Genomic DNA, 26,435 nt, shown 5'->3' with positions numbered 1-26,435 from the left:
AATAATTTTTATGAGTTTGGCTAACATTATTTCTTCTACCATCTCATACTCTGCGGATAAACTAGTTTGGTTTTTTACTTTTTCTCTATGCTAAACTGGAGATGATACCTGACAGTACAATTATACAAAACCAATGATTTAAAAATACAACAAATAAAATAAATATCAACTAATAATTACCCCAAATTCTAATTTGGTTTAAGAAACTTTCTTTTCCTGTTAAATATTAACCTCAACAGCAACAAGGAAGTCCAATTATTTGGAAATGTTCTCTTCCAGATCATTTGCCCAAGCAAACTAACACACTCTGTTAGGAACTGATGCATGGTTAGAAGAGTAGAAAAGAAAAACAACATAAATATATACAGTTTCCACTGTTTTCAGTTAGGGCTCAAATAATTTCTGAACATGGAAATGTTTACAATTTGAGAAACTCAGAAATACAATTCTATGGCAAGTAGTTTCCAAAGCTAAACGACATGATTTGAAGCATGTAAACTGGAGAAGAACGGCAGTGTAACTGAGGGGGTAAAGTTTTGGAAAGGGCAAATAACCCTCTCACGGACACGACATTATTCAAGGGACCATTTATTCCATTTACTTATTTTCCAGACTTTTTATTTCTCTTCTTGCTCTACTTTTTGTCTTTGAATCATTAACTTTTCCATCCTAGGGGCCAAAGGAAAGAGATAAAAACAGTCACTAAACAAACACAAAGTATGACTTTAACCAAGTTATTGAAAATATGTTTCCCATCTTGAAAATGAGAATAGTTACTTCCTCTTAAAGCTGCTGTAGGCATTAAATGGATAAGAATCGAATCCATGGTTAAGTATTCAGGACAGAGACCTGCACACAGAAAGCATTCCCAAGGAAGCTGCTGCCGCCCCGCTCTTGTTCACCTGTGCCAGGCTCTGTCTAGGCACAGTGAACACAAATAAATGAGACACCCTTGCCCTTCTGGGGCTCCTAATTCACTGTGGGAAACAGACAGCAGGTAACAAACAGAAAGCAGGTAAGCTCAAGAAGGCACAAAGCCAACACAGTGAAGAAAAACTAAGAGACTGGGGGAGGCAGGAGGAACAAGGAAGGCCTTTTAGTAATTCAGGTTAAAAAAAAAAAAAAAAAAAAAAAAAGGTGATAACTCAGGAGTTTGGTCCCCAGGACTACACATCTGGTGTTACAGGACTAAGAATGGAGTCAAGAAAGATTATCTATGATATTTCACCCAAAATAGGGGAGGGAGGGGGTACTTAATAAAAATTCATTTTAGTGGATATTTTAAATTACCTTTTCCATAAAAAAAAATAACTTGCTAATAAAACTACAGACTCCCAAGGTGTAGATCATAGCCTAAGCTTGAGATCCTAGGACCACAAGGGATCCACCAAGTCTGTAATTGGGGGGGGAGGGGCGGGGGGGGATGAGTAGGGAAAGTTAGAGAAAGAGCATGCAACGGGGACTTTACATTATTTTCATTAAAAAAAAATGTCAGTGGGGGCTTCCCTGGTGGCGCAGTGGTTGAGAGTCCGCCTGCTGATGCAGGGGACACGGGTTCGTGCCCCAGTCCGGGAAGATCCCACATGCCGCGGAGCGGCTAGGCCCATGAGCCATGGCCGCTGAGCCTGTGCGTCCGGAGCCTGTGCTCCGCAACGGGAGAGACCACAACAGTGAGGGGCCCACGTACCGTAAAAAAAAAAAAAAAAAAAGTCAGTGGAATTGTCTATTCATACTAAAGGTCCATCAACCATCTGAAAAACCAAACTTAATGCTGATACTACCTGAAGCATATGTTTTTATTTCAGACCCAGCTACAAACCCTTGGTTAATAATAGAAAAAGAAAATATCACTTCATATATACAGTTCCTTTGGTTAAAAAAAAAAAATCTTCCAACTCATGGAAGGGGAAGGAGTAGAAAGATAATGAAGTCTTCGTTAGTATAAAGGGTGGGAATTACCGGTCCCCTTACTGGCTCTCAAGGTGGCCAGAAATAAGATCACAAGAATGAGCACTGAAGTCTCATCTGCTAAGATTCAGTAGGTCAATTCATCATAATACAATTGAATTATGCTATCTCTAGGGTTGGAGGTGGAGTTTATATTACTAAGTTCATTTAGGCAGGCTAACAAAAGATCAAAATGAAAACAAAACAGAATAAAAGAGTGATTACTTTGAGGAAAAGTAATTGCCAAAGGGTGTGGCACGAAAATGTCACAACTACTGAAAGGTTTTCTGAAAAATAATTTCTGAAGTGAATTATCTAGACAGCAAAAGAACAAACAGGGTTTAGAAAGTAATAAAAATGGGAAGACCAGAAGAAAGATTTTAAGTAGAACCCTCTATTTTTTTCCCTCCGGTTTTCTTTTATCAGTGTAGCCATGAGTCATGAAACAAGCAACAGGCATAGAATGTTCTAAAACCACTACAGATGAGCTAGGGACCAGCACCTTTTATAACACCACTCACAAACTGGCAGGATTTATGCAATCACTTTGCAGTTCCAACTACGGTCACTAGCAACTGACATATGACCCAATACTAATGTTAAAGGGAATGTTTTCTTAGAATAGCAAGTACTGTTGCAGAAGTGTGTAGGTCCCAGGAGTTCTATAACAAAACCTCGAGCCTCTGTTTCTTGTATGATATTCAGAAACCTAATCTCTACGGTCCACTGATGTGAATTCCTATCTACATAGTAAGAACTACTCATCTGCATTCAAAATCACCTAGAGCTCTGGTTTTCAAGGATTCTTTCTTGTTCTGAACAAGATCAGTGGCTGCTTCTACGGGACATAACTAGAGACCGTTCTGAAAGTAGAAAACTGTCAGGTCACTTGAACTAACAGTGTAAGACTGAGGCAGAAAAGGAATGAAGAATGTGGACATGTCTTAGGATAGCTCTATTATTTCTGGTTTTATCAACACTCCAGTTGGAAGCAAAGTTGTATTATTTAACAAGGAATCACTTCTTCTCTTTAAAGAAAAGAGTGAGAATGAATGTCGACATCTCATACCTACTTGACAAAACTTCTTTCCCAGACCTGAATCCACCTAAATGTGCCTTGGGGACTTCAAAAATCAGTGCTGCCCAAACAAAGCTTATCATCTTTTACCCAAACCTATTTGTCCTCATTTGTATTCTAACTTGGTTAATGACACCTTCACCCACCCAATCAAAACTAGGGAGACCTCCCAGACTCTACACTCTGTGGGTCCTCTGACTTCCACGTCAGGGAGATCGTGCCAACTCCAGTATGTGCTTAGACACAGCATTTTCCACCACTGACCCTCACGTTGCCTGAGGTCTCCCCACACTGCCCTCCAACCTGGGGAGCTGGGCGAGCTGGTGATTTCAGCATCACCACAGCAAGCTGTAACTACAGATGTTCTCCTGTCCTCCTCCACTGCTCAGAGCTCCTTGAGGGCAGAGTGTGTCTCCTGCACCCAGGCAGTCCTGCTCGACAGAGGTCTGCTGAATGGAGTGAGCCTGAAACTAAAAACAAAGTAGTACTTCCACAAATGCCGTTTAGGTAGAGCCCCCAGGAGGCAGATGAAGTGGAGGTTTGAGGTACAGAGGCAGTGAGCAGCTGGTGAGAGGGAAAGGAGACTAAGAAGGGCTCGGGGTACAGTGGGGGGGTGTGGAGGTCAATGAGGACAAGCTGCAGTGTCAGCTGTTTAAGGCCTTATGCAAACTTGTTTTTTTAAGTCACACAAAAACAGGGAGAAGTTCAAGAAGTCAAAGGTTATCAGTCACACACTGTGGGACTATACACGTTCACACAAATCCAAACCAGACAAGCAGCAGACACTCTTCCAACTCGGCATTCTTTCATAAGTCACTTTACGAGTCTGATTTTGATACCAGTTAGGAAGTGAACTTCACAGATGAAGAAGGAAAGATAAGACAAGCTAAAACGTAATAGTTGTGTGATTTCTTTCAGTATAGCCTAAGGAAAAGAGCATGCCTGGGCTAAAGTGTCAGAGACCTAGGTTCAAACCCTACCTTGGGCATTTAATTAGCTATGTATTCTTGGCCAAGTCACCCAACTTCTTCGCATCTTAGTTTTCTCTTCTTTAAAATGTGGACACCACTACCTATCTGGTACTTTCTGAGAGGCTGACAGGGTGTCTGGGCAAACAGTGCTACATGCATCACTGCAGAGTCTGCAAGGATCATAAATGGTCACACCTCTAGATACAGGAGTAGGACTGGCGACAGAAAGCAAAAGGGATTTTATACTTTTTATTAAATATATTTCTGTATTATTTGAATTATCTTACAAGAACATTCATTTACTACTTGTAAAAAAAGTAATTAGAAATTAGCTGTGCTTAATATTCTGATGTGTACATACTTTAATTGAATAAGCAGAAACCTCTTTATAGGAATGTAAAAGATATTTAAAAAAAAAAGTCTAGACACGTTCTCTAGTCACTGAGCCTGTGACTCTTAGCCTGTGCTCTGGGGGCATTCGGTTCCGCAGGGTTCCCTTAATGGCTTCATAGACCAATCTGCCCATAGCATGAATACCTACAGTAAGGAAATAAATTACTTTTCATTTTTAGCACAAATAATTTCCATCAAGGATTAAGAAAACTCAAATACTAACTCACTGATGTTTCATAAGTACCCCTGAGAGTCTTACAGAATGTGATGAAAGAAAAAAGGGCTGAGTTATATGGGTCCAGACTCTCTGGATAACCTGTTTTCCTGGTGGTATCTCGGTACCACAGTGTCTAGGGAGAGGATTTGGGTCTCATGAAGCCTGGGAAGGGGTCAGGGTAGTGCTGCTGACTGGGTCACCCTCTAGTTCTACTTCCCTGCTTCAGGACAAACCTGAGGGTTCTCAAGGGGAAGGTGACCCTGAAGCCAGAGTCACCACAGTCATCCACCTTGGGTATATTCCCAAAGTCAGTCTGGATGCTCTGGCTTCCTAGAAATTTCCACCCTCAGAACAATCCTTCAAAGTATTGATTTCTACATACCCTGGTGAAGCAAGAATCAGTTACAAATTCACACCTTTCCAAAATTAGATCTTTTATTAAAAAAAAAACCTTATGAAACCTAAATACTTCCTTTTATAAGCTTATGAGAAAAGTCTCTAACTTTTGTCCAATTTTATTATACTAGTCACAAAGCCTAAAATGTTCATATATGAGAAATATTTTTTTAAATGTGGAAACAAGCGCCATCAGGATGGCAACATGCATGAGTACATTCTTCGACTACAAATTTCAACGTGGACACTTTTCAAAGAGGGGGTGTATGGGAGCACTGCCTCATCGTGGACACTCAGGGACTTGGATTTCGTTTTAAGAAGTGATTTTACATGATTATGACACAAATATGACAAATGCAAAGTGATTTCACAATTTGGCTCGGATCTAGAAAGTAAAAATGTTCAGGTTCAGTACCAAACCTAAAATGTCCAAGTCAATTGTCTAATCAAACAATACCAACTCTGCAGACCAAAGAATAAATCTGAAGCCTGCACTAACTTGATGCTTTAGTTTAATAGCTAGTGGAGCATTCTGATGTTCTCTTATATTGATTTTAAAAACACTGAGCCTTTTGCATAAGATTGAGGTGTGCTAACATAAGACAAATATACAAGCCATTACAATATCAGTTAATAAAAATCACCTGCATATGCTGACTCTTGAGGGTTCTCTTTCAAAATGCAACAAACACAGCTTCCTGGGCACAGAGATACAAAGTCAAATGAGGTGTGTCCTTTAATGGATCACAGCATTACCCTAGACTCCCTAAAATGTTAAACTTGTCGAGAGAGTTTAACGTTATCATTTGAGGATAAAAAGAAATAAACTTTAAAATAGTGTATTTTCTATAAAAAGATTCAAAATTCAAAATATTAGTTCTTGAAATGTTTGTTTTGGTTAGTTCTCCCTGCATAATGCCTAAACCAGTCATGTGGTTTAAAAATGTATACAAGCTATCTTCCTACATTAAAAAAATCAACACATCTTTCTAGGGATTACAATAAACACAACCTGGTTGGTTCTACATAGCATAACAACTTTTAGATTCCTTCATATTAAAACTTTAGCTAGAGAGTTCTCTCAAATATAACCACACATTTCCTGTATTTAAAAGTTAACGCTTACTTTCTTCAGATTATGAAATACATGTTTAATGACAGTAAGTTTCTATTAGCAGCCTGGGGGAAGCGCCCCCTTCCCCAACACCACAATCTTTCATATTAGCCTATTAGATAGGTAAAGATATTAATAGATTTGTTTTAATTTGCACCGTCCTGATTATTTTCTCCCAATTTCTCCAAGGTATAATTTACATACACTAGAATTCACCATTGTCAGTGCACATCTCTGCAAGTTCTAACAAATGCAGTCACGGAACTACTATCACAACCAAGACACAGAGATACAGAGCATCACTCCAGAAAGTTCCCTGTGCCTCTTTGCAGTCAACAGCTCCTCCTCCCAGCCCAGCCCCTGGCAACCACGGGTCTGTTTTATGTCCCGAAAGTCTTGCCTGTAAATGGACTCATACAGTGTGTAGTCTCTGAAGTCTGGCTTTCTTCACTGATGCATCTGAGATCTGTCCATGTTGCTGCACGTGCCAATAATTCATCATTTTTTATTGCTGAGTGGTGTCCCTTTACACAGGTGTTCCACAGTTTATTTAAGATTGAGACCATCATGAATTAAGTCACTAAAAACATCTGTGTACAGGTACTCATGCAAATTTAAATTTTCATTAGCCTTGGGTAAATACCTAGGAGTGGGTTTGCCAGGTCATATGTTAGCTTTATTAGAAACTACTCAATAATATGTGTGGGTTTATTTATGGATTCTTTATTCTATTCCACTGATCATACCCTTTTGCTAATACCATACAGTCTTGATTACTGTAGCTTTATACTAAGTCCCAAATATTCTAATTACTCTTTAAGGTTAACCTCTTCCTTCTTTATCGGCTATTTATATGACTTGTAAATCGACTCCTCACTTGTCTTTAGGAGAGTTTTCTCATTGATTTGTAAGAGCTCTTTCTACAGTAAGAATAGTTATCAACTATATTACAAATTATTTCCCCAGTTTGTTTCCATCATAATTTTGTTTTAAACATATGTGCACCATACCCATAAAGTGTAATCAAATCGATCACCATTTCTTTATAATTCCTGTTTAGAAAGGCCAAGATCTTATGAATATTCAACTTTTTTTGTGGTGGGGGGAGGCTTAATTCTTCATATACAAATCCTGAATTCACCTGGAATTTATTGTGACATATGACATAGGTAGGGGTCTATCATCCCTTCTTCTTGAAATATTTAATTATTCCAGTATAACTTATTAAATAATTCTTCCCCTGATGCCTTCTGATAATGGAGGAATTTAAAATTATTAGGGCCTCTTCTTTTTTCTACCTCACTTGAAATCACCAGCTAAAGAATCATGGTAAGATACAGAGGTGCCCTTGGGCATCAGTCCTTACACTAAAGGGCCACAAAGAGAAACTGATGTGTCTGTTCAGCAAGTATATGGCACCACTATTTGCCAGGCACTGCGCTAGGTGCTGAAATGTAATCCTCATAAGACCTTAGAGGTTGGCAATGAAGGGAGAATTTCCAGGAGAGCGGGCACTGCTGCCCTTGGTGTCCTGGGCCCTGCCACAGTTCATTTCTGTTCATTCATTTACAGAGATGAATGAATGTTACAACCACCTGGCTTATAAAAGATAGCTCCACCTTATCTTCCATCTAAGATTCCCCTTTTAGAGCTGCTTCCATGGCAAGCATGTATCTTGTTCTACCTCCAAAATTACCCATAAGCCCGGAAAAAAGCCTGGACTCCAGGTAACAAAGGGGCAGATCATGTTTTTAAGAGTTTTCAATTACGATTTCTTGATTCTTCCTCATCTCTTGTTGCTATCAGTGTGCCGGCCTCGAGGAGGTCCCTTTGCTACCTATCAGCTGAAGGCTACAAAAATAAACTTATTCAACTTGCTAGAATTTTATGTAAAATTAACTAATAAATAAGGATATGAGTGAGACCCTGAATGACAACTGTAAACAAAATACATGAGCGTTGTACATGGGCTGAGGGCAGTCCGTTTCAGCATCCCAGCAGCCTTTATTTGCTTGCTTTCTGGTGCTCTACTGTGTTCGGGACAACTCAAGAACTAATCTAAAGAAAGGGCTCAATAAGTACTTTCCCTAATTGGTAGGAGACACTGATAGCTAAGGATTCTGAAGCTCATTTCTCCTACATAAAGTAACACAAGAACAATTTCAGAAAGCTTCCTTACCATATGAAAAGCTACTCCCTTCACTCCCTTGATAGCAGCCAGAAGAGTCAAAGGTTAGAAAGTCAGGGAACACAAATTCTCTACCTATTCTTGCCTCTGCTGACTGATGAGTTCATTTTAATACTGAAGCTAGATGGTTAAGTCCAAGAAATTTTTATCAAGCTGTTTACTGACAACTTGATAATACAACTATCCTTGAGACAGACGGCACTGTACACCACCCGTAAACTGATGACTGAGAAAAAGAATTAGGACTAACCTAAAACCACTAGGAATCTTCTGCTTCCAGGTAGAATATAATGGGTTGTAGCAGACTGAAGATCCTGCTCTAACAACTAGAAACAAAAGGATAACTTGCAGAAATCATGATTTTAAAGCCTTGGGAGCAACAGGAATAGATGAACTAAAATTCCAGATTGGAAAGAGCCCTTTCTAGAGCTAAGACAGAAATTCAAACAAGAATCATGTGACCTCCAGAGTTTCAATGGATCACAAATGTTCCTGAAAAAGGTTAAGCCCAATCAACTTATATTACACTATAAATAAAAGAGTATCTTAGGTATAACATCATTTTTAAAACCCTGAAAACCAGGTAAGGTTAGGAAAATATAGCTACTCTGATGCAAGAATATAAGCTTACAGTGAACTGATATTTAATGTCTCATATATCAATCAACTGCTATCTGTATATATTAGTCTCTTAAGAATTTGTTAAACCAGTTTCAGCCCTCTAGAAACAAATTACCACTGCATACAAAACTGGGAATCACACTCTGGAACATGGGGGTCACACCATCTGAGGGGCTTCCCTGCATCTACTGGAGCTCCCAATCCATGTTAAGTCTCTTTTAAACTGTAACAAGAACCTCCAAAGGTCAGTGAAGAGTTAATACATACAAACTCTGTTAACACAAAATGGGTTTAAAAAAAAAAAAAAAACTTACCTAACACACCAAATACCTACAGATTAAGTCTATTTTGGTTTTAAAAAATAAAAAGAACACTGTACCCGCAATGACTTGATGTTCCTTTTGGAAGTAGCCCTATCTAAAACCTTACCTCCAATTATCTATTACAATCTTCCCAAGTCATAGCTAGGAAACTAAAAACACAACAAGGAAAATGAGAGCTCTAATATATAAAACGAATTAGATACACACAAAAAACAAGGCCACTCACTATTCCACACCTATATTTTATGCCCCAAAGCTTATTTTGAAAGTGCTTGAGCTTATTGCTTCTATCAGAAAGTTGTGGGCCCACTTTTTACTCAGCCCCAAGGTCAAATCTAAAAAGGGGCTTCACAGTGGTCCATAAAAGACCTCAGAAACTGCACCTCTGCATCTCTCCGAACAGAGGCACCACAGCTTTCATCAGACTCATGGTGAGTCTAGGACTCATTAAATACACATATAGAAGGGCAAGAAAGGGGGCTTCCCTGGTGGCGCAGTGGTTGAGAGTCCGCCTGCCGATGCAGGGGACACGGGTTCGTGCCCCGGTCCAGGAGGATCCCACATGCCGCGGAGCGGCTGGGCCCGTGAGCCATGGCCGCTGAGCCCGCGCGTCCGGAGCCTGTGCTCCGCAACGGGAGAGGCCGCAACAGTGAGATGCCCGCGTACCGCAAAAAAAAAAAAAAAAAAAAAGAAGGGCAAGAAAAAGGAGCACTGAAGTGACCAAAGTCATCAGGAGGAGCCATGGAGGGCCCACGATTAACCTTTGCAAGGAAGTTCAGAAGAACGTACATTTTCATTTCTTACTCTCTGTAATGTTTATTCATTTGAACAAACATTAAGAGCTTTCTGTGTTTACCAGGAGATGAGGATGGGACACAGATACAAACACAGTTCCCTCTCTCCAGGATCTTACTGCTGAGCAAGAGGGACAAGTGAGTGAGCCATCTGGAGTGACTAGGCTTGGCATCACCCCATCCAATTCCAAAGGGAAAAGGCACTCAGGGCATTTGTCCTCTGCAACTCATCACCCTCTTTTTTTAGCCATTCACAAGCCTTCTATTATTTTTTGTCCAACAAACTGGAGTGCCTACTCTGTGCCTGACTGCATCCCAGGCACCAGAATTTAGGTGTATCTATGAAGAGGGTCTCACTTCACAGTCTTATTTTCCTACTCACCAGACATGGCCACAAATGCTGAGGGCCCACAATTTTTTCCTTAGGTTCCAGGGTTTAAAATAATTCTGAATTAAAGTTTTAAAATATTAAATTAGTCTTATACTATACTGGATGTAATTTTAAACACATCACCATCGGGCTAATAAATCAATAAAAATTAGCCAAGATACACCAATGTTTTCCAAAGACAGGGTAGATTATACAGAAAATGTGCTATACAGAATGATGGGACTAAGACATGAAAAAGGGTGAAGGGCACGAATTGGCATCATAGCTGTAAGGAAGCATCAGCTCCACACAGGAGTCTCTGCTGGTGAACTTGGCCTAGCTCTGGGTGTCCTGTGCCATGTCTGCTCTCCACCTTCGTCTACCAAAGTCCACATTAACATGTGAGGATCTGACTGCTGTACAGAAGCCATAGTCCTTGAAAGAAGTAAACCACACTCTGTGTGTTAAGGTGATTGTGAAAGCGTTGCCCAAGCAGCCACCCTGGGAGTCATGACAGGACCTGCTGGGCAGGGTTTCCCCAAAAAGCGGGACCTGTGGTTGACTAGCCCCACCAGGCCCACCTCAGGGAGCGCAAGGGAGAGAGATGAAGCCGATGAAGCCAGCACCCTGACGTAAGCAGACACACATCCTTCAGCAGTTCTTAAACACACAACAGTCACTCCACAGGCCATTCAGAGCTGAGTCTCTTTAGCAATGTGCACTCTGACTGAAAGGATTCCAAATTTCCCGTGTCACTCAGTTTGTTCTACTATATTTTGTTTTGTGAACTAGCCTTTTCTTTAACAGGTTTATGCTTCTCCCACAAATAAAAAGCTTAAAAAACACCCAAGCGGATTATGATGTTTTCAACCCCCCAAATGTTTCCTAGGCTACAACCTGAAGATAAGTGGTTTCGGTTTCCATATGTATTTCTGTAGTAAAATAGTTACTGTTTTGGATGTTTTGAACAACTCTTCTGAAGTTCCAAGAAACTAACCAGTTAACAAATAACCATCAGGACTTTCATTTGTTTTTTTTAAATCTAACATGAAAACACACACACACACACACACACACCTCTCTTCTTTAGAAGTCGGCTTACTCCCTGAACACAAAAAAACCTAACATTCTGAAAGTTAAACACAACTAAAGACACGAGCGGGAAAGCACACGTGCACAGGCCTGCCCTTCCCCCAGTTTTCCCATGCATCCAGCATTTCAGAAGTTCCCCCAGGACAAATTTCCAGAGGAGCGAGCACCTCAGGAAGGAAAATGAGGCCAATGCAGCCCCACAGAAACATGAAGGCGTCGTGTTTCTCCTCCAAAGGAGGACATGCTGAGACAGTTCGAGCTGCTGGCTGAAGGGGGTCTTCATTCACCTAACCCTACAACAGTCCTAAGGCGGGAACCGTTCCTACCCCCACTGCACAGAGAGATGAGTCAAGTGGGGAAGGAGATCGGCTGGGTGGGGAGAAGGTGAGGCCTGAGGGCAGGGGGCTGGGAGACAGGAGGACCCTGAGGCTGGGCTGGGGCGGGCAGAAGGTGACTGACAGGCCATGTGGCTGGAGCTGAGCAGCGACAGGGAAAAGTGGAAGGGAAAGTCAGGGAAGAAACGGGGGGAGCCGACCTTGAGGGTCACGCGGCCACAGTGAGGACTCCACTTTTGACTCTGGGTGAAATGGGAAGTCTTTAAGGTGTTCTGAGCAGAGGAGTGACATAACAGACTCCAGTTTTCAAAGGAACTGAGAAGCACTGTTTATCTCCTCGGCGGGGGTTACCTGAGACTGCCGCCTCGGGCTGCAGACCCGAGAAAGCCCCTCCTTACAGCTCTCCTTAAAGCTGCTCCCCAGGGCAACTCCGACTCGCCCTCGGCCCAAGCCCCAGAAGCCACCTCTCCCCGGAACGGTCAGTATCTGAGAAGCGCAGCAGCACGGAACAGAGGAAAGGAAAGCTGCTTCCAAGATCCCTTCTCTTACCTGCTTCCTAAGATACATGCACTCGTGCGTATCAGCCCAACTCTTACCTCCTCAGACACAATACCCAAAGACTCAGATCAGAGCTGGGCTCTAGTTTGAAAAGCAGGTGAATAGTAACTTCCGGTTTTTATTCTAATAGGACCTGCAGTTACCAGCCCTGCACACGTTTGTCTTTCCACAGGATTTTAGGGGGAGTAAGTGGTGCACTAAGGTCCGCCTAAAACAAAACAAAAGCCCTGTCTAGTTAATAGTAGTCAGGGCCCTTAGAAAACTGCAAAGGTGCTATAAATCTTCTGGATGAAGAAAACGATTTTAAATGAGGCAATGAGGCAACCTTCTGACCAGTGGAAAGGAAGCAGGCAGGACAGTCTCTGGGCCCCTCAGGACAAGGGACCCTGACGGCTGTTTAGCTTCAAGTTCCAGGCACTGGAGAGGCATCAGAAAACATTTCCAAGGGACCTGAAATTTGGTTTTCACTTACTTAGCCCTAAATGAACACAGAATGTGACTAAAAATGGGGGGGCGGGAGGTGGAGAGACGTGGAGGGGAGAAATTTAAACTCAATTCTCAACATCAAAAAGAATATACATTCTCGCTCACTCTTGAACCTGAAAGTTAAAAAAAATTTTTTCCCTAACGCTTATGATCTAAAGAACATTAGAATTAAAATACTGGGAATCTTTTTTCCACTAATAGCTAAAAACATTTGATTCTATGGGTCTGAATCAGCGGTAGGGAAGGCTAGATGCATATCAGAATCTCATGAAAGCTTCTGGTTGTGGGCCTCACCCAAGGCTATCAGAATCAATCTCTAGCAGGGTTGCCCAGGCAAGGCTTTCTTTTTTTTTTCTTTTTAAATCTCCCCCAGGTGAAACTGATGGGCGATCAATTGAGAGCCACCAATTTAAATCTTACCATACCACTAGTACAGTAAGTTATACTTTTCAAAATAGAGTCACCACGTATTTCATGTGATCTCAGCCTTATCACACAGTGAGAACAGTAAGTACCGTGGCTAAAAATGCAACAGGGAAAACATCAAAAACACGCATATCATTTCTATCATGTTTTTCAGATGTCTCACTGAGAAATCAATGGTTGAGTCAGCCTGAAAAACCCATTTATAGGGTGCCTATAGATTATACTACCTCTAACACTTCATGCTCAAATATTAAATTCAATAACAGCTTATTGATAAAACCCAAAAGATTTTACTCAAGGCACCGCTAGCTGCTTCTCAAATACTTGATTATACAACATTCACATTTTAAAGGCAGTACATTGTGAAGACAGAACTAATACCAAGTCAAGTACTTTTATTTAGTGTTCATGCCAGATCAAGTTCTAATTGTGATTTCCGAAATAATTTTCATTTCTCATAGGCAAGTGAAACTTCAGGAAGTTTAAGGAAGGATTTTCATTTTTTCTTTTGGTTTTATGACAGGTGATGGCACCATACTTTGTAAAAGGTACTTGTCAGAGCATACGACCCTGCATTTGGCAGCTGGGTTGTGGAAGGTGTGCGCCACACTTCTATGGATATGTCTTTCAGTTCTCAGCAACCAAATGCTATCTGTGTGACTAGGCCTAAGCCCCAGGCTTAGGGGCTTATGCAGCTCATACTGGGCACACTTACACAAGCAGGTTCTGTGTTTCCTATTTTAGTTTCCCAAGGTTTCTGCCCTGGGCCTGGGTATGGGCCTGGTTTAACAAGCATAAGTGTATAAAGCCTAAAGTTCCTCTTTAGCCCTTGGCACGATAGTGATCAATTAATTAGGAGATAACAGGTAACATCATCCCTCCGCTGAACTGTAGAGACCAGATCCGCCTTGCTCAGTTCTGTATCCTGGGCCCCTGGCATGGACTAAGCATGCCATAAACACGTGCTCAGGAGAGGGAGGGAAGGCAGGGGAGGGACTGGATGGAAGCAAGCCTGGTTTTCACCTTGGTCAGTAGAACAGCAAACAGTTGATGATTGCAAAGCTGAGAAGGACAGAGAAAACCTCAATGAACAGCACTTGGTCTGTTACTCACATGGCAGCGTCACCTACAGCAGGATGTGCTCAGGCCAGAGAAGTGTTCCAAGGTCATGCCCACTCCCAGATGCAAATAAAACAAACAAGGTGCTACTTTAAAGCAGACCAAACTTCCTTACCTACGCATAGAAGAGGCTCAGCTCATCCCTTAAAAACATATAAAGACACAGACCTACTTGAGAATGGACTTGAGGATATGGGGAGGGGGAAGGGTAAGCTGTGACAAAGCAAGAGAGAGGCATGGACATATATACACTACCAAACGTAAGGTAGATAGCTAGTGGGAAGCACAGGCATAGCACAGGGAGATCAGCTCAGTGCTTTGTGACCGACTGGAGGGGTGGGATAGGGAGGGTGGGAGGGAGGGAGACGCAAGAGGGAAGGGATGTGGGAACAGATGTATATGTATGACTGATTCACTTTGTTATAAAGCAGAAACTAATACACCATTGTGAAGCAATTATACTCCAATAAAGTTGTAAAAAAAAAAAAAAGTCACACAGAAAAAAATAAAAATAAAAGCCATCTGAATCCTCAAAAAAAAAAAAAAAATATATATATATATATATAACCCCAAACTCCACACTTGGGCCTAATATTCTGACACAAGCCTAAGGTCTTCTAATCTAGGACTCACCAGGACCATATGTCCAAATGACAAATAGTATAAGAATAAGTAATATAAAGTTTAGCTAGATTCTGACTCTGGGAAGAAAAGGTCCAAGTCGGAAAATACTGAAACATTACAAAGACATCTGGCTCTAATAAACAACTGAGAAAAATGAAACTGTACACACTGAGAGTTGGTGCAGCTTGGGAAGGACTGTAAAAGCAAGTACACAAGCAGCTTATCTGAAATAAAAACAAGGAATTATCAATTCATAGTCTGAGCTATAATGGCAGATCTATGTTAATCAAAGAGAAAATTTCCGATTTGCTTACATCTCTTTGGATTATTTCAAAGCTCTATCACAAAGTTTAGGTTAGGTTGCACTATCTGTATAAGAAGGAGGAATCCTTTTAAATCACAGGGCTAGAGCAAAGTGACGAATGTCTGCCATAAGTGCATTAAACATGGCCTCCAGTTTAACTTCAGCTCTTGGCTTAAATACACCAAGATTTCCCAAATATTATACAAAATATAATTAGCATATAAATTTTTTAACATCTTTACTGGAGTATAACTGCTTTACAATGGTGTGTTAGTTTCTGCTGTATAACAAAGTGAATCAGCTATACATATATCCCCATATCTCCCCCCTCTTGCATCTCCCTCCCATTCTCCCTATCTCACCCCTCTAGGTGGTCACAAAGCACTGAGCTGATTTCCCTGTGCTATGCAGCTGTTTCTCACCAGCTGTCTATTTTACATTTGGTAGTGTATATATGTCAATGCCACTCTCTCACTTCATCCCAGCTTCCCCTTCCCCCGGCCCATGTCCTCAAGTCCATTCTCTACATCTGTGTCTTTATTCCTGTCCTGCCCCTAGGTTCGTCAGAACCATTTTTTTTTAAGATTCCGCATACATGTGTTAGCATAAGGTATTTGTTTTTTTCTCCTTCTGACTTACTTCACTCTGTATGACAGACTCTAGGTCCATCCACCTCACTACAAATAACTCAATTTCGTTTCTTTTTATGGCTGAGTAATATTCCATTGTATATATGTGCTACATTTTCTTTATCAGTGGTTAGGAATCTGCCTGCCAATGCAGGGACACGGGTTCAAGACCGGGTCCGGGAAGATCCCACATGCCATGGAGCAACTAAGCCCGTGCGCCACAACTACTGAGCCTGCGCTCTAGAGCCCGCAAGCCACACTACTGAGCCCACATGCCACAACTACTAAAGCCCACGTGCCTAGAGCCTGTGCTCCACAAGAAAAGCCACCGCAATGAGAAGCCCACGCACCACAATGAAGAGCAGCCCCCGCTCACCGCAACTAGAGAGAGCAACAAAGACCCAACGCAGCCAAAAATAAATAAATAAAAAATTTTTTTTAATGAAAACAATTCTAAGATGTGTCTATAGACTTCATCAGATCTTAAGGCATTACTGAACCAGAAAAAGCTAAGAATCACTGTTCTAAAATAAATGCAAGTACATATTTTTAAGATGGTGAAGGTTAAATGCTCTCACCTCAGTGGACATAGGATAATTTTTGGCTGATTATCTAGTTTTACAATTGTTTTTATTTTAAAAATACAATATAAAAATACATTTGTTAGCATGCATCTGAACACTGAAAAAATGCAGTGTGTTTCTATCATGGCGACCTTCATTCCCAGACCATCATCAGGCATTACTGTTAAAATAAAAACCCCTACACCACATCTCAGAAACATGTACATTGGAATACTTTTTTGTTTTTTTAATTTATTTTATTTTTGGCTGTGTTGGGTCATCATTGCTGCCCACGGGCTTTCTCTAGTTGCGGCAAGCGGGGGCTACTCTTCGTTGCAGTGCGCAGGCTTCTCATGGCAGTGGTTTCTCTTGTTGTGGAGCACGGGCTCTAGGAGCACAGGCTTCAGTAGTTGTGGCATGCGGGTTCAGGAGCTGTGGCTCACAGGCTCTAGAGCGCAGGTTCAGTCGTTGTGGTGCACGGGCTTAGCTGCTCCATGGCATGCGGGATCTTCCCAGACCAGGGATCAAACCTGTGTTCCCTGCATTGGCAGGCGGATTCTTAACCACTGTGCCACCAGGGAAGCCCTACATTGGAATACTTGTCTTCTAGGCAATGAATAATATGTATTTTTAAACTTTTTATCTTGATATAATTATAGATTCACAAGAGTCGCCAAAAAAAAAAAAAAAAGTGCAGGGAAGTCCCATGTACTCTTCACACAGTTTCCCCGGCGGCAACACCTTACTTAACTATAGCACAATATCAATATAGGAAACTGACATTGGTTCAGTCCACAGAGCTTATTCAGATTTCATTGTTTTACATGCACTCATTTGTATGTAGCTTCCATGCAATTTTATTACATGTGTAGATTCATGTAACGACAACAGATACAGAAGTGCTCCATCACAACAAGGTTCCTTCATGCTATCCCTTTATAACTACACCACTCACTACCATCTCTAGCCCGTGGCAACCACCAATCTGTTCTCCATCTTTACAAGTGTGCTATTTCGAGAGAGTTATAAATGGAATTATGCAGTACATAAGCTTTTGAGATTGGCTTTTTTCACTCAGCATAATTCTCTTAACATCCACCCAAGTTGTTGTATCAATAGTTTGTTCCTTTTTATTGCTGCATAGCTGCATAGTATTCCAGGGCAAGGATGCACCACAGTTTAACCATTCACTCACTGAGGGACATCTGGCTTGTTTCCAGTTTGGGGCTATTACAAATAAAGCTGCTATGAACATCCACATACAGGTTTTCATGTGAAAATAAACACCCAGGAGTGCAACTGCAGGGTTGTATGGGAAGTACATATTTAGTTTTATAAGAAACTGCCAAACTATTTTCCAGAGTGGTAGTGATTCCTCTCTTGTTATTCTTTTTCGTAATTGTTTTAGCTCTTCTAGGTCCTTGGCCTTTCCATACAAATTTTAAAATAATGTTGTCTATGTCTTCAAAAACTTTGCAGGGCTTTTGACAGGAACTGCATTAAATCTATGGATCAACTTGAGGAGAAGTGACATCTGTACTATGTTCCAATTCATGAATATGATTTGTCTCTCCATTCATTTACATCTCCTCTGATTTCCTTCATTAGCATTTTGCATTTTTCAGCATAAATTATTTTGTTATGTTTTGTTAGATGTATACATTTTCTTTCGCATGATTGTAAATATTATTGTTTTTAATTTCAGTCTCCAGATGTTTGTTAATATATACAGATGCAATTGATTTTTATGTGTTGATCTTATAGCCTGTGATCCTGCTGAATTCACTTACTGTTTCTAGGAATTTTTCTGTAGATACATACCTTGAGATTTTCAACGTAGGCAATCATGTCATCTGCAGATTGAAATATAGTGTTATTTCCTCCTTTCCAATCTGTATGCCTTTCAGTACTATGCCAAATAAGAGTGGTGAGCGTACATCCTTGCCTTGTTTCCAAACTTAGAATGAAAGCATTCAGTCTTTCACCATTAAGTATGATGTTAGCCATAGGTTTTTGTAGATGCTCTTTATGAAGTTGAGAATGTTCCCCTCTATTCCTAGTTTACTGAGAGCCAGCAAAGAGTAATATTTTAATGTAGGAAAAATAACAGATTTATAAAAAGAACTCTAGCTTGCTGCATACTCATATGCATGAGGACACTTCTCATAACTCCATAAACAAATAATATCCATTAAATGCTGAACTGCAAATTGTAGAGAGTGTATACAGATTTTCTGTTTACATCCCAAAAAGCTTATACACACTGAGTCTAAGTCCAGATCTTTACACTGTATTAATATAGAGCCATGTCTTATATAATTTAGCTTTCAATGATATCTCTTGCATATTAATTTAGCAAATAATAAACTAAGAGACTGAATATTTCAACTTTGAAACAGTTTGTCTATAAACTAGGAAGCATCTAATACAGGGGTTTTCAGTTCCAGAGCTGTAACATCCCAGGAAGCCTCTGAATCTCAAGTGATATGACAAAGTTTTCAATACCAAATCTAGTTCATTTTAACTTGAAAATAAACTTTAAAAATTTAGTGAAGTAGAAAGACATGAACAATTGCAGGGCTTTACAACAACTGAAAAGTTCTGTCCACGATCTAAGAAACAGTCTTCCCGTTTTAGAGTTTCTATAATGAAGAAACCTTTAAAGCATACTTTAGTTTTGTTTTTTAAAGCAGAGTAAGGTCTTTTCCAATACTGCTTTGAAAAAAAGAAACCCTCACCTGCCCAGAAATTCACCTGGAGGCGTACTACAAGGGCCCCCTACAGGGCCAGCAGCAAGGTCCCCAACAGTTTCAGCAGAGCCTGAGCTCTCCAGAGCAACATCATGACGTGTGCGTGACTCCAGCAGGGACAGGTCCATCCCCTGCCTGACCTTCCATCATCTAAACTGATGTAATTAGCAGTGATAATGAGTTTTCCACCCTGTACACTGCTGCACTGCAATCTCTACCACAGGAATTCCAAAGACTGTAATGAGAGATTCCAGGATTTTTCACAGAGATCATTTTTTATCTTTCCTTTCTAACTCGGTGAAGTCAACTTAATATACATTCTTGAAAGCCAACAGAGGCAAATGGAATCAACAGCTCACTGAGGAAGATGTAGCTCTCCTTCTCCCCCCAAATCCCTAGATCTGATCGCAAAGGTATATGGCACATGGGATCAGACTGAAAGAGGAAACCAGCTGGTAGGAGCATCTGTGGTGCTCCTTTGTAGAAGACACAGTCTGGAAACAGGAAGAAATTGCACCAAGACAACCATTAGAAGGATGAATCAATTTCTCTCACCCCATAACTCACCAAGTATGAACAAGCAGGTATTTGTTCTAGGTGGGAGGAGTGACTGTGGGCACCAGGGGCAGAGGTGTACTGACAGTCTGTCAAATGATAAGACCAGACACCAGGCCACACTCTGCTCCTCTCCCACATCCACTGGAGGCTACTCAGACATTATATTCACAGACAGACTATTAGGGAATCTCAAAAAAGAGATAAACACACAACTAACATTCCCCAAGCACCTAGGAAACGTGGGCAGCATGAGAAAGGGACCAAGTGCATCAAACAGAAGAATTAATACCCAAGAAAAATCATTTAATGGAGCATTTCCAGAAGTGTGAAGCTACGCCTCACAGGATAAATGAAATGTATAGCCCAACAAAGAAAACAAATTAAATTCACATCAGACTTCACCCTGGCAACTTTAGAAGCAAAAGGTGACAGGAAAATATCTTCAAAGTTGGGAAGAAAATGATTCTCAATATGTATTTCTATACCCAGCCAAAGTACCATTCAAATGTGATGACATTTTTAGACAAAGACTTGGCAAACTTCTCACAAATCATCTCTAAAGAATTACAAACAAAACAAAAATAATCTAAGTGAAAGATAGAAAGGTGAAGACTCAGTGGTAAACCAAGAAATTAGTAAAATTAAGTCCAAAATTAAATATTTTTTATAAATAAATAAAAGCAAATAAAAAATCTTTTACTCAAAGGAAAGTGAAAGCAAACTATAGTTGTTTGTATGGTAGAGGGAATGATACAAATGTCAATTAACTCCAGACGTTAAGAGTAGACACTAATACAAAGAAACGGATTGCACATCTTGCAAACCACTGAAGGAGGAGCAAAGAAAACTTGAATAACCCAACAAAATATGGAAAAAAGGTAATAATGAAATAAGGCAAATGAAGAACACAAAATAAGACAGCACAAATAAGTCCAAACATTCCAGTCAAAACAAATATGAATGGATTAAATTCATCTATTAAAAGTCTGACTCAGATTATAGACACAAAATCCAGCTACATATTATTTAAGAAAGATAAATCTAAAACAAAATGATGAATAGGATCTAAGGCAAATAAGTGCAGCTTCACATTGCTAAAAGCTATAGCCCACCATGTAAAATAAATTATATAAACTTTTATATACCTAACACAGCTTGAAAATAACATGTACTAAGCAAAAACTGATTAAAATACAAAATTTACAGATAAAAGTAGGAGACTAGCATAATTCTCTCAGAAAATAACAGATTAGAATAAAAACATAATGACACAAAGAAACAAATCACATAATTAACAATCTTAATTGTGTACAAAAACTCTGTATGTACCAAAAATTTTAATCATACAGGGAATAATAACCAAAATTACTATGTATTAAACCACACAGAAAATCTAAAAATATTCCCAAAGCAGAAACCAATCAGGCATATCTATTGACTGTAATGTACTAAAATTAGAAGTTAAAACCAAATGGTTAAAAGGAAAAATAAATGTATCCACTCTGAATTTTTAAAAAACAAAAAACCTAAACAAGAAACAAAGCAGAGAAGATAAAGTTTAGCAATGAACAACAATGACTGCAGAGTGAAACCCCTGGGATGTTACCAGAGATGGAGGGAGAAGGCAACATACAAGCCTTAGATGTAAATATTTTGTTAGAAATCAGGACAATAAGGGAAAAAAGCTTTTAATTCAAGACACTAAAAAAGAAAAAACAAAACAAAAAGAAAACTCAAAGGTCCTACAAAGAATTAATAAAAATGAAAGAAAAAGTAATGATACAGAAACCAAACAGTATAGTTAAATAAAATCAAAATCTGATTCTTTGAAAATAATAAAATACACAATTTCTGAACTAAGTTTCAATGTTGAGGACCAGTGTACTCAAAAAAAAACTTACCTATAAAATTGAACCGAAGTTGTTTTATTTAGTAACATCTGATAATTTAATTAAATGACAGATTCTAATATTTATTCCCAACTAACTTTGCTAAATATCTGTGAAAAATCACTGATTTTGGCATAATAAACTAATACTACATTAACAGAGAGATAACTTTCCATTTGTTTTTTAAAGCAATTCTGTAGTAAATTCAATCACACAATTACACAAAATGTACTGAAATAAATACAAATAAAGAAAATGAACTCCACCCAATTCTCCTGTACCAACATAAGTTAACCATTTATCAGACTGGTGATTATCCTTCTAAACGATTTTCTTTTCCTTTTTAAAAACTTGTTTAAAGTTCTATTATGCAATATTTATGATATAAGGGGAGAAAAAAGAATATTACAATGAACACCTGCATATTCACTACTCAACTTAGGAAATAAACATCGCCAATACATTTGAAACCCTCTAGATATGCCTGCCCCTTAGAAATAACTATTTTGATCTCATTGTGTTCTTCATACTTTACTGCATGTGCATGCACCCTTAAACAATATATCATACTGCTCTGTATGTTTTAAACTTTCATATGAATGTTATAATACTGTATGTATTCTGCACTCATTTTTTCACTTAAACAAGTTTATGAACTCCAGCCATGCTGACATAGTTTATTTATTTTCACCAAGCTATAGTTTCACCACATGAATAATGAACAAGTTATTCTCCTGCTGATGAATAGTCAATGCTGCTAAAAACATTCTTTGAAAATCTCTTGTGTACACAGGAAGCAGAACTGCTGGGTCTCAGGATGTGTACATCTTTAACTTTACTTTAACTTTCACAAAGTACAAGAGGTCCTGATGTCCTATAGTCTTATCTACACTTGGTTTTGTCCGACTTTAGTTTTTCTCAATGTGAAAAGTAAGAAAATATCTTATTGTGGTTTTAATTTGCCTTTCCCCGACTATTAGTGAGGTTGAACATCCTTTTCATGTTGAGACATTTATGTTTCCTCTTCTGCATATTCTGGGCCTCATTTTCAGATTAGAGCCTCTCCACTAATCAAAAATCTCTGCCTCAAATATTCTGATGAAAGACTTTAGTGAAGCCTGGTTATCTGTAGTGTGCAAAAACCATTTTTAACCCTTTCTTTTCCAGAACACATAGTCTAACATGAAAAACTATGTCTTGGTGTACAGAGTATTCAGTGTAAGATCAGCACTCTTCAATGTGTGTCTTTAATCATCTATAACCTGCATTTTAAATGATCAGAATGCAAATGGAAGGCTCATATCTATGAAGTCTGATATCGTGTGCATGTAATATTAGGGCATATTTTTCCAAGACTAAACCTAAATTTTTAAAAGCTAACCACACCTTCAGATTAACAAATCCTTAAAAATTGAAAGTAAATTCCTAAATGACCTTCAAAACAGATATGAACTCAAGGGGACAAAGTTGACACAAACTGAAAAGCAATAAACCCTTCTACCACAACTAAATAACTCATGACAAGTGAGTGAGAGCATGAAAATGTGTTGGAGTGAAGGGAGAGGGTCAGTGGGAATGCCAAATGCTACCACTCTTCTGGAATCCACCACACAGCAGGCACTCTGTATATCAATTTCCTATTCTGTACAATGAGATGGACAATAATCACCACACAGGTCACTGTGAAAAGTAAACAAGATAACATACGATACCTGTATCTGATCTAATTCTATTTTATGGATGAGGAAATGAAGCAGAGAGAGGTCAAGTACACTGTTCAAGGTCACAATAAATGATTCCAATGCCCCAGGTCTTCACACTGCACTGTCATATTCACAGTATCTGTCTAATATGGGTCTCATGACTGTTAAAAAGTGTTCACAGGAAGGAGATGACTAGAAGTATCTCACAAGATAGGAAAAGTACTCAGACCTTAAAAAAAATTAAAACGGGCAGATGAGAGGTTACCTTAGCAACTTACTCATTTTCCTTTGTGCTGACAAATATACTTTAGACATTAGCCACCTAAAAGGTAAAATAAACTCATTGCCAGCTTTAGAGAAACATGGCATTCGTGAAACCCAATCTGTTAACTACGACCCATTTAACAGAAATTCTCTTAGAAATTATTTTGATACCAACAACAACAGATTTGACCAACTACGCTCTAGCCAGGAGAATTCAAGAGGGCAGATACTGGAAGGTTACCTACCTACTGCAGGTGCATCATACTCATCACCAAGCAGAATTTCTGGTGCAGAATATGCAAGAGATCCACAGCTTGTAGTGAGCTTCTTCCCTGGTTGAAACTTGTTGCTGAAACCAAAGTCTGTCAACTTTACAAGACCCTGTTTTTCAAAGAAGACCACGTTCTCGGGTTTTAAGTCTCTGTGAACCACATGGAGTTTATGGCAATAAGATATGGCATGAACTATCTGAGCAAAGTACTTCTTGGCCAAGTCTTCATTAAGTCCCTCCTCGTGCTTCATTATGTAATCGAACATGTCTCCTCCATCCCCAAGTTCTAGAATAAGATATAGTTTGGTCTGGGTGTCAATAACTTCATAAAGGCGTACAATGTTGGGATGCTGCACTAGTTTCATGCATCTCACTTCTTGGAAAAGATGACCAGTGGCTAGAGTGTCCAGCTTTGTCTTGTCAATAACTTTTACTGCCACTTTTTCACCTGTAAAGACATGCCTGGCAAGTTTAACCACTGCAAAATGACCTCGACCCAAGGTTTTATCCAGATCATACAATCCAGCAATCTTCCCATCATACCCTCGCTTGAATCCTGCCATGCTGGTCCAACAGAAGAAAAAATATTTCGACTGTTTAAAATGGATCTTCTCATATATCTGGTGAAAATAAGGAATTCATTTTCAATGTCGCCATGGACATCTACAAAAATAAGAGAAATAAAATTAAGTTTTCTGTGACTTTTCCTTTTATAGCTTCATTTTTCTTTAAATTTTAAGAGAAGCTTGAAATAAATATACTGAGACATAAAATGAGTCAGGGGCATTTATAACAACCTGTTTACATATTTAGGGTTTACTTTATAAAGGTTGATAATTTAAATACCATTTTGTTTTGCAAACTGATAAAAAGTTAGTTTGTTGAAATAATTTTTTGGTGATGTCAGAAATAAGAAAACTGGCAAGTTAGATAAGCTATGTTTTAAAAGAATATTTTCCGTAAGTAATTTCTATTCGTGTCTTTAAAAAGAAGTCAGGGATTGACAAGAAAGGGAAAACACAAAGAATATACACTTGGACAGAAACCAACAACTTTATCCTATTATTCCAAAATTAGCACTACTTCCTTTAAAATCTCTTCAATAAAGCCTTCTCTAACTCTCCCAGGTGGTATTACCTTCCCTTCTCTTCTCTGCATCTCCAAAGCACCATGGGACACCTCCATCCCAGGCGGTCTTATTCTATAGGTTCCTGTATACACCACCTTTATCCTGAGACTGCAAGGTTCCTGAAGGGTCTACGGTTCTATCAATATTTTTTACTTCTACCCTCCCCTAATGCCTAGAACAGTGTTTTACATATAGCAGGTAATTAAAATTTTGTTAAATTTTGAAATGCAACTTTTTTTCAAAATGTTTACAAGGCAATGGTTTGCTCTTGCATCACTAGTGCCTAGAACAGTAAGTGGCACACAGTAGGTGCTTATTATTTGCTGACTGACTGGTACTCACTCTTCGTGCTTATCAGTCATGCTTATCTTTATTACAGTTTTCCAACTCTCAAACAAAACCTACTATGACCTGCTTATATTTCAAGAACAGACAAGCATGCATTTAAACCATTTAACTGTTAAAGACCATTTGGCTTTAAAGACCTCATGTCATATGAAATTTATAATTCTCATCCTTTATAGTGTAAACCTTAAAATATAGAAATAGGTTCTTATAAATGACCCTGACTCAGAAAAAATTTTTAATGTATATAATTATACAAATTAAGACATCACTTTAAATCTCACAGACTGAACTCCCACTATTATTTTTTTGACCAAAACTTAATAGAATTAAATAACAAAATCCAAAGGAAAATACAGCCATCTCCCAAGCCTAGATCTTTCCTATTAGTGCACACTCATCCCTTCAGTGAAGCCTTTTCTAATGCTCCTGGTATACAGTTTCACATTTTCCGTTACTTTTTGTTAAGAACAGTACTTACAGCATTTACTCCACTTTGGTGAAAATATTCCAAAAAACTAAATTGTACATAAAATAAGGTAGTGTTTCTTTTTAAGCACTAGCATTAAATACCTTTAAATCTCATTCTCGCTTAAAAGAACAGAAGAAAAGCTAACATTTACTGAAGACCTACTATATGTATTTGTACAAAATGAATCAAATTGGATTGTGTCATTGGATCTTAACCATCCTAAGAGGTCAGTATTATTTCCATTTTATAGCCAAAAAACACTGTGTTCCAGGTACGTGCTAAAAGCTAAGGTTCAAACTGAATTCTTATTTCAAAGCATACACCTCTTATAAACATTTGGCCACTCTTAACAATATTATATTTAGGATAATAATATCTTAAGAGTTAAAATACTATAAAAGAGGCATAGTCATTCTCCCATGCAAACTGAAATGATCTGAATCACATATCTGGGGCCCCCTCAAGCTTTTCTGTAATTGTAAATTACCCTCAGAATAATTTTGAGT

General features: G+C 39.1%; 1 protein-coding gene across 4 annotated transcripts in view; it reads right to left on the bottom strand.

Annotated features, from left to right (window-relative positions):
- SNRK (SNF related kinase) overlaps positions 1-26,435 on the bottom strand; it is a 63,051-nt gene that overhangs the window by 20,040 nt on the left and 16,576 nt on the right. For 3 of the 4 annotated variants that reach the window (XM_082639729.1, XM_082639732.1, XM_082639731.1), the window contains 2 exons: positions 24,527-24,646; positions 23,958-24,431 (listed from right to left, as the gene is read on the bottom strand). In XM_082639729.1, coding sequence (XP_082495855.1) covers positions 23,958-24,431; positions 24,527-24,646 — 594 coding nt within the window. Of the gene's footprint in view, positions 1-23,957; positions 24,647-26,435 lie in introns of all 4 variants that reach the window. The other variant, XM_082639730.1, reaches the window with a different exon arrangement.

Source organism: Mesoplodon mirus, assembly GCF_964341445.2.
Source record: "Mesoplodon mirus genome assembly, chromosome: 12".
NCBI classification, from domain to species: Eukaryota; Metazoa; Chordata; class Mammalia; order Artiodactyla; family Ziphiidae; genus Mesoplodon; species Mesoplodon mirus.
This window is presented reverse-complemented; position numbering and strand designations above follow the sequence as displayed.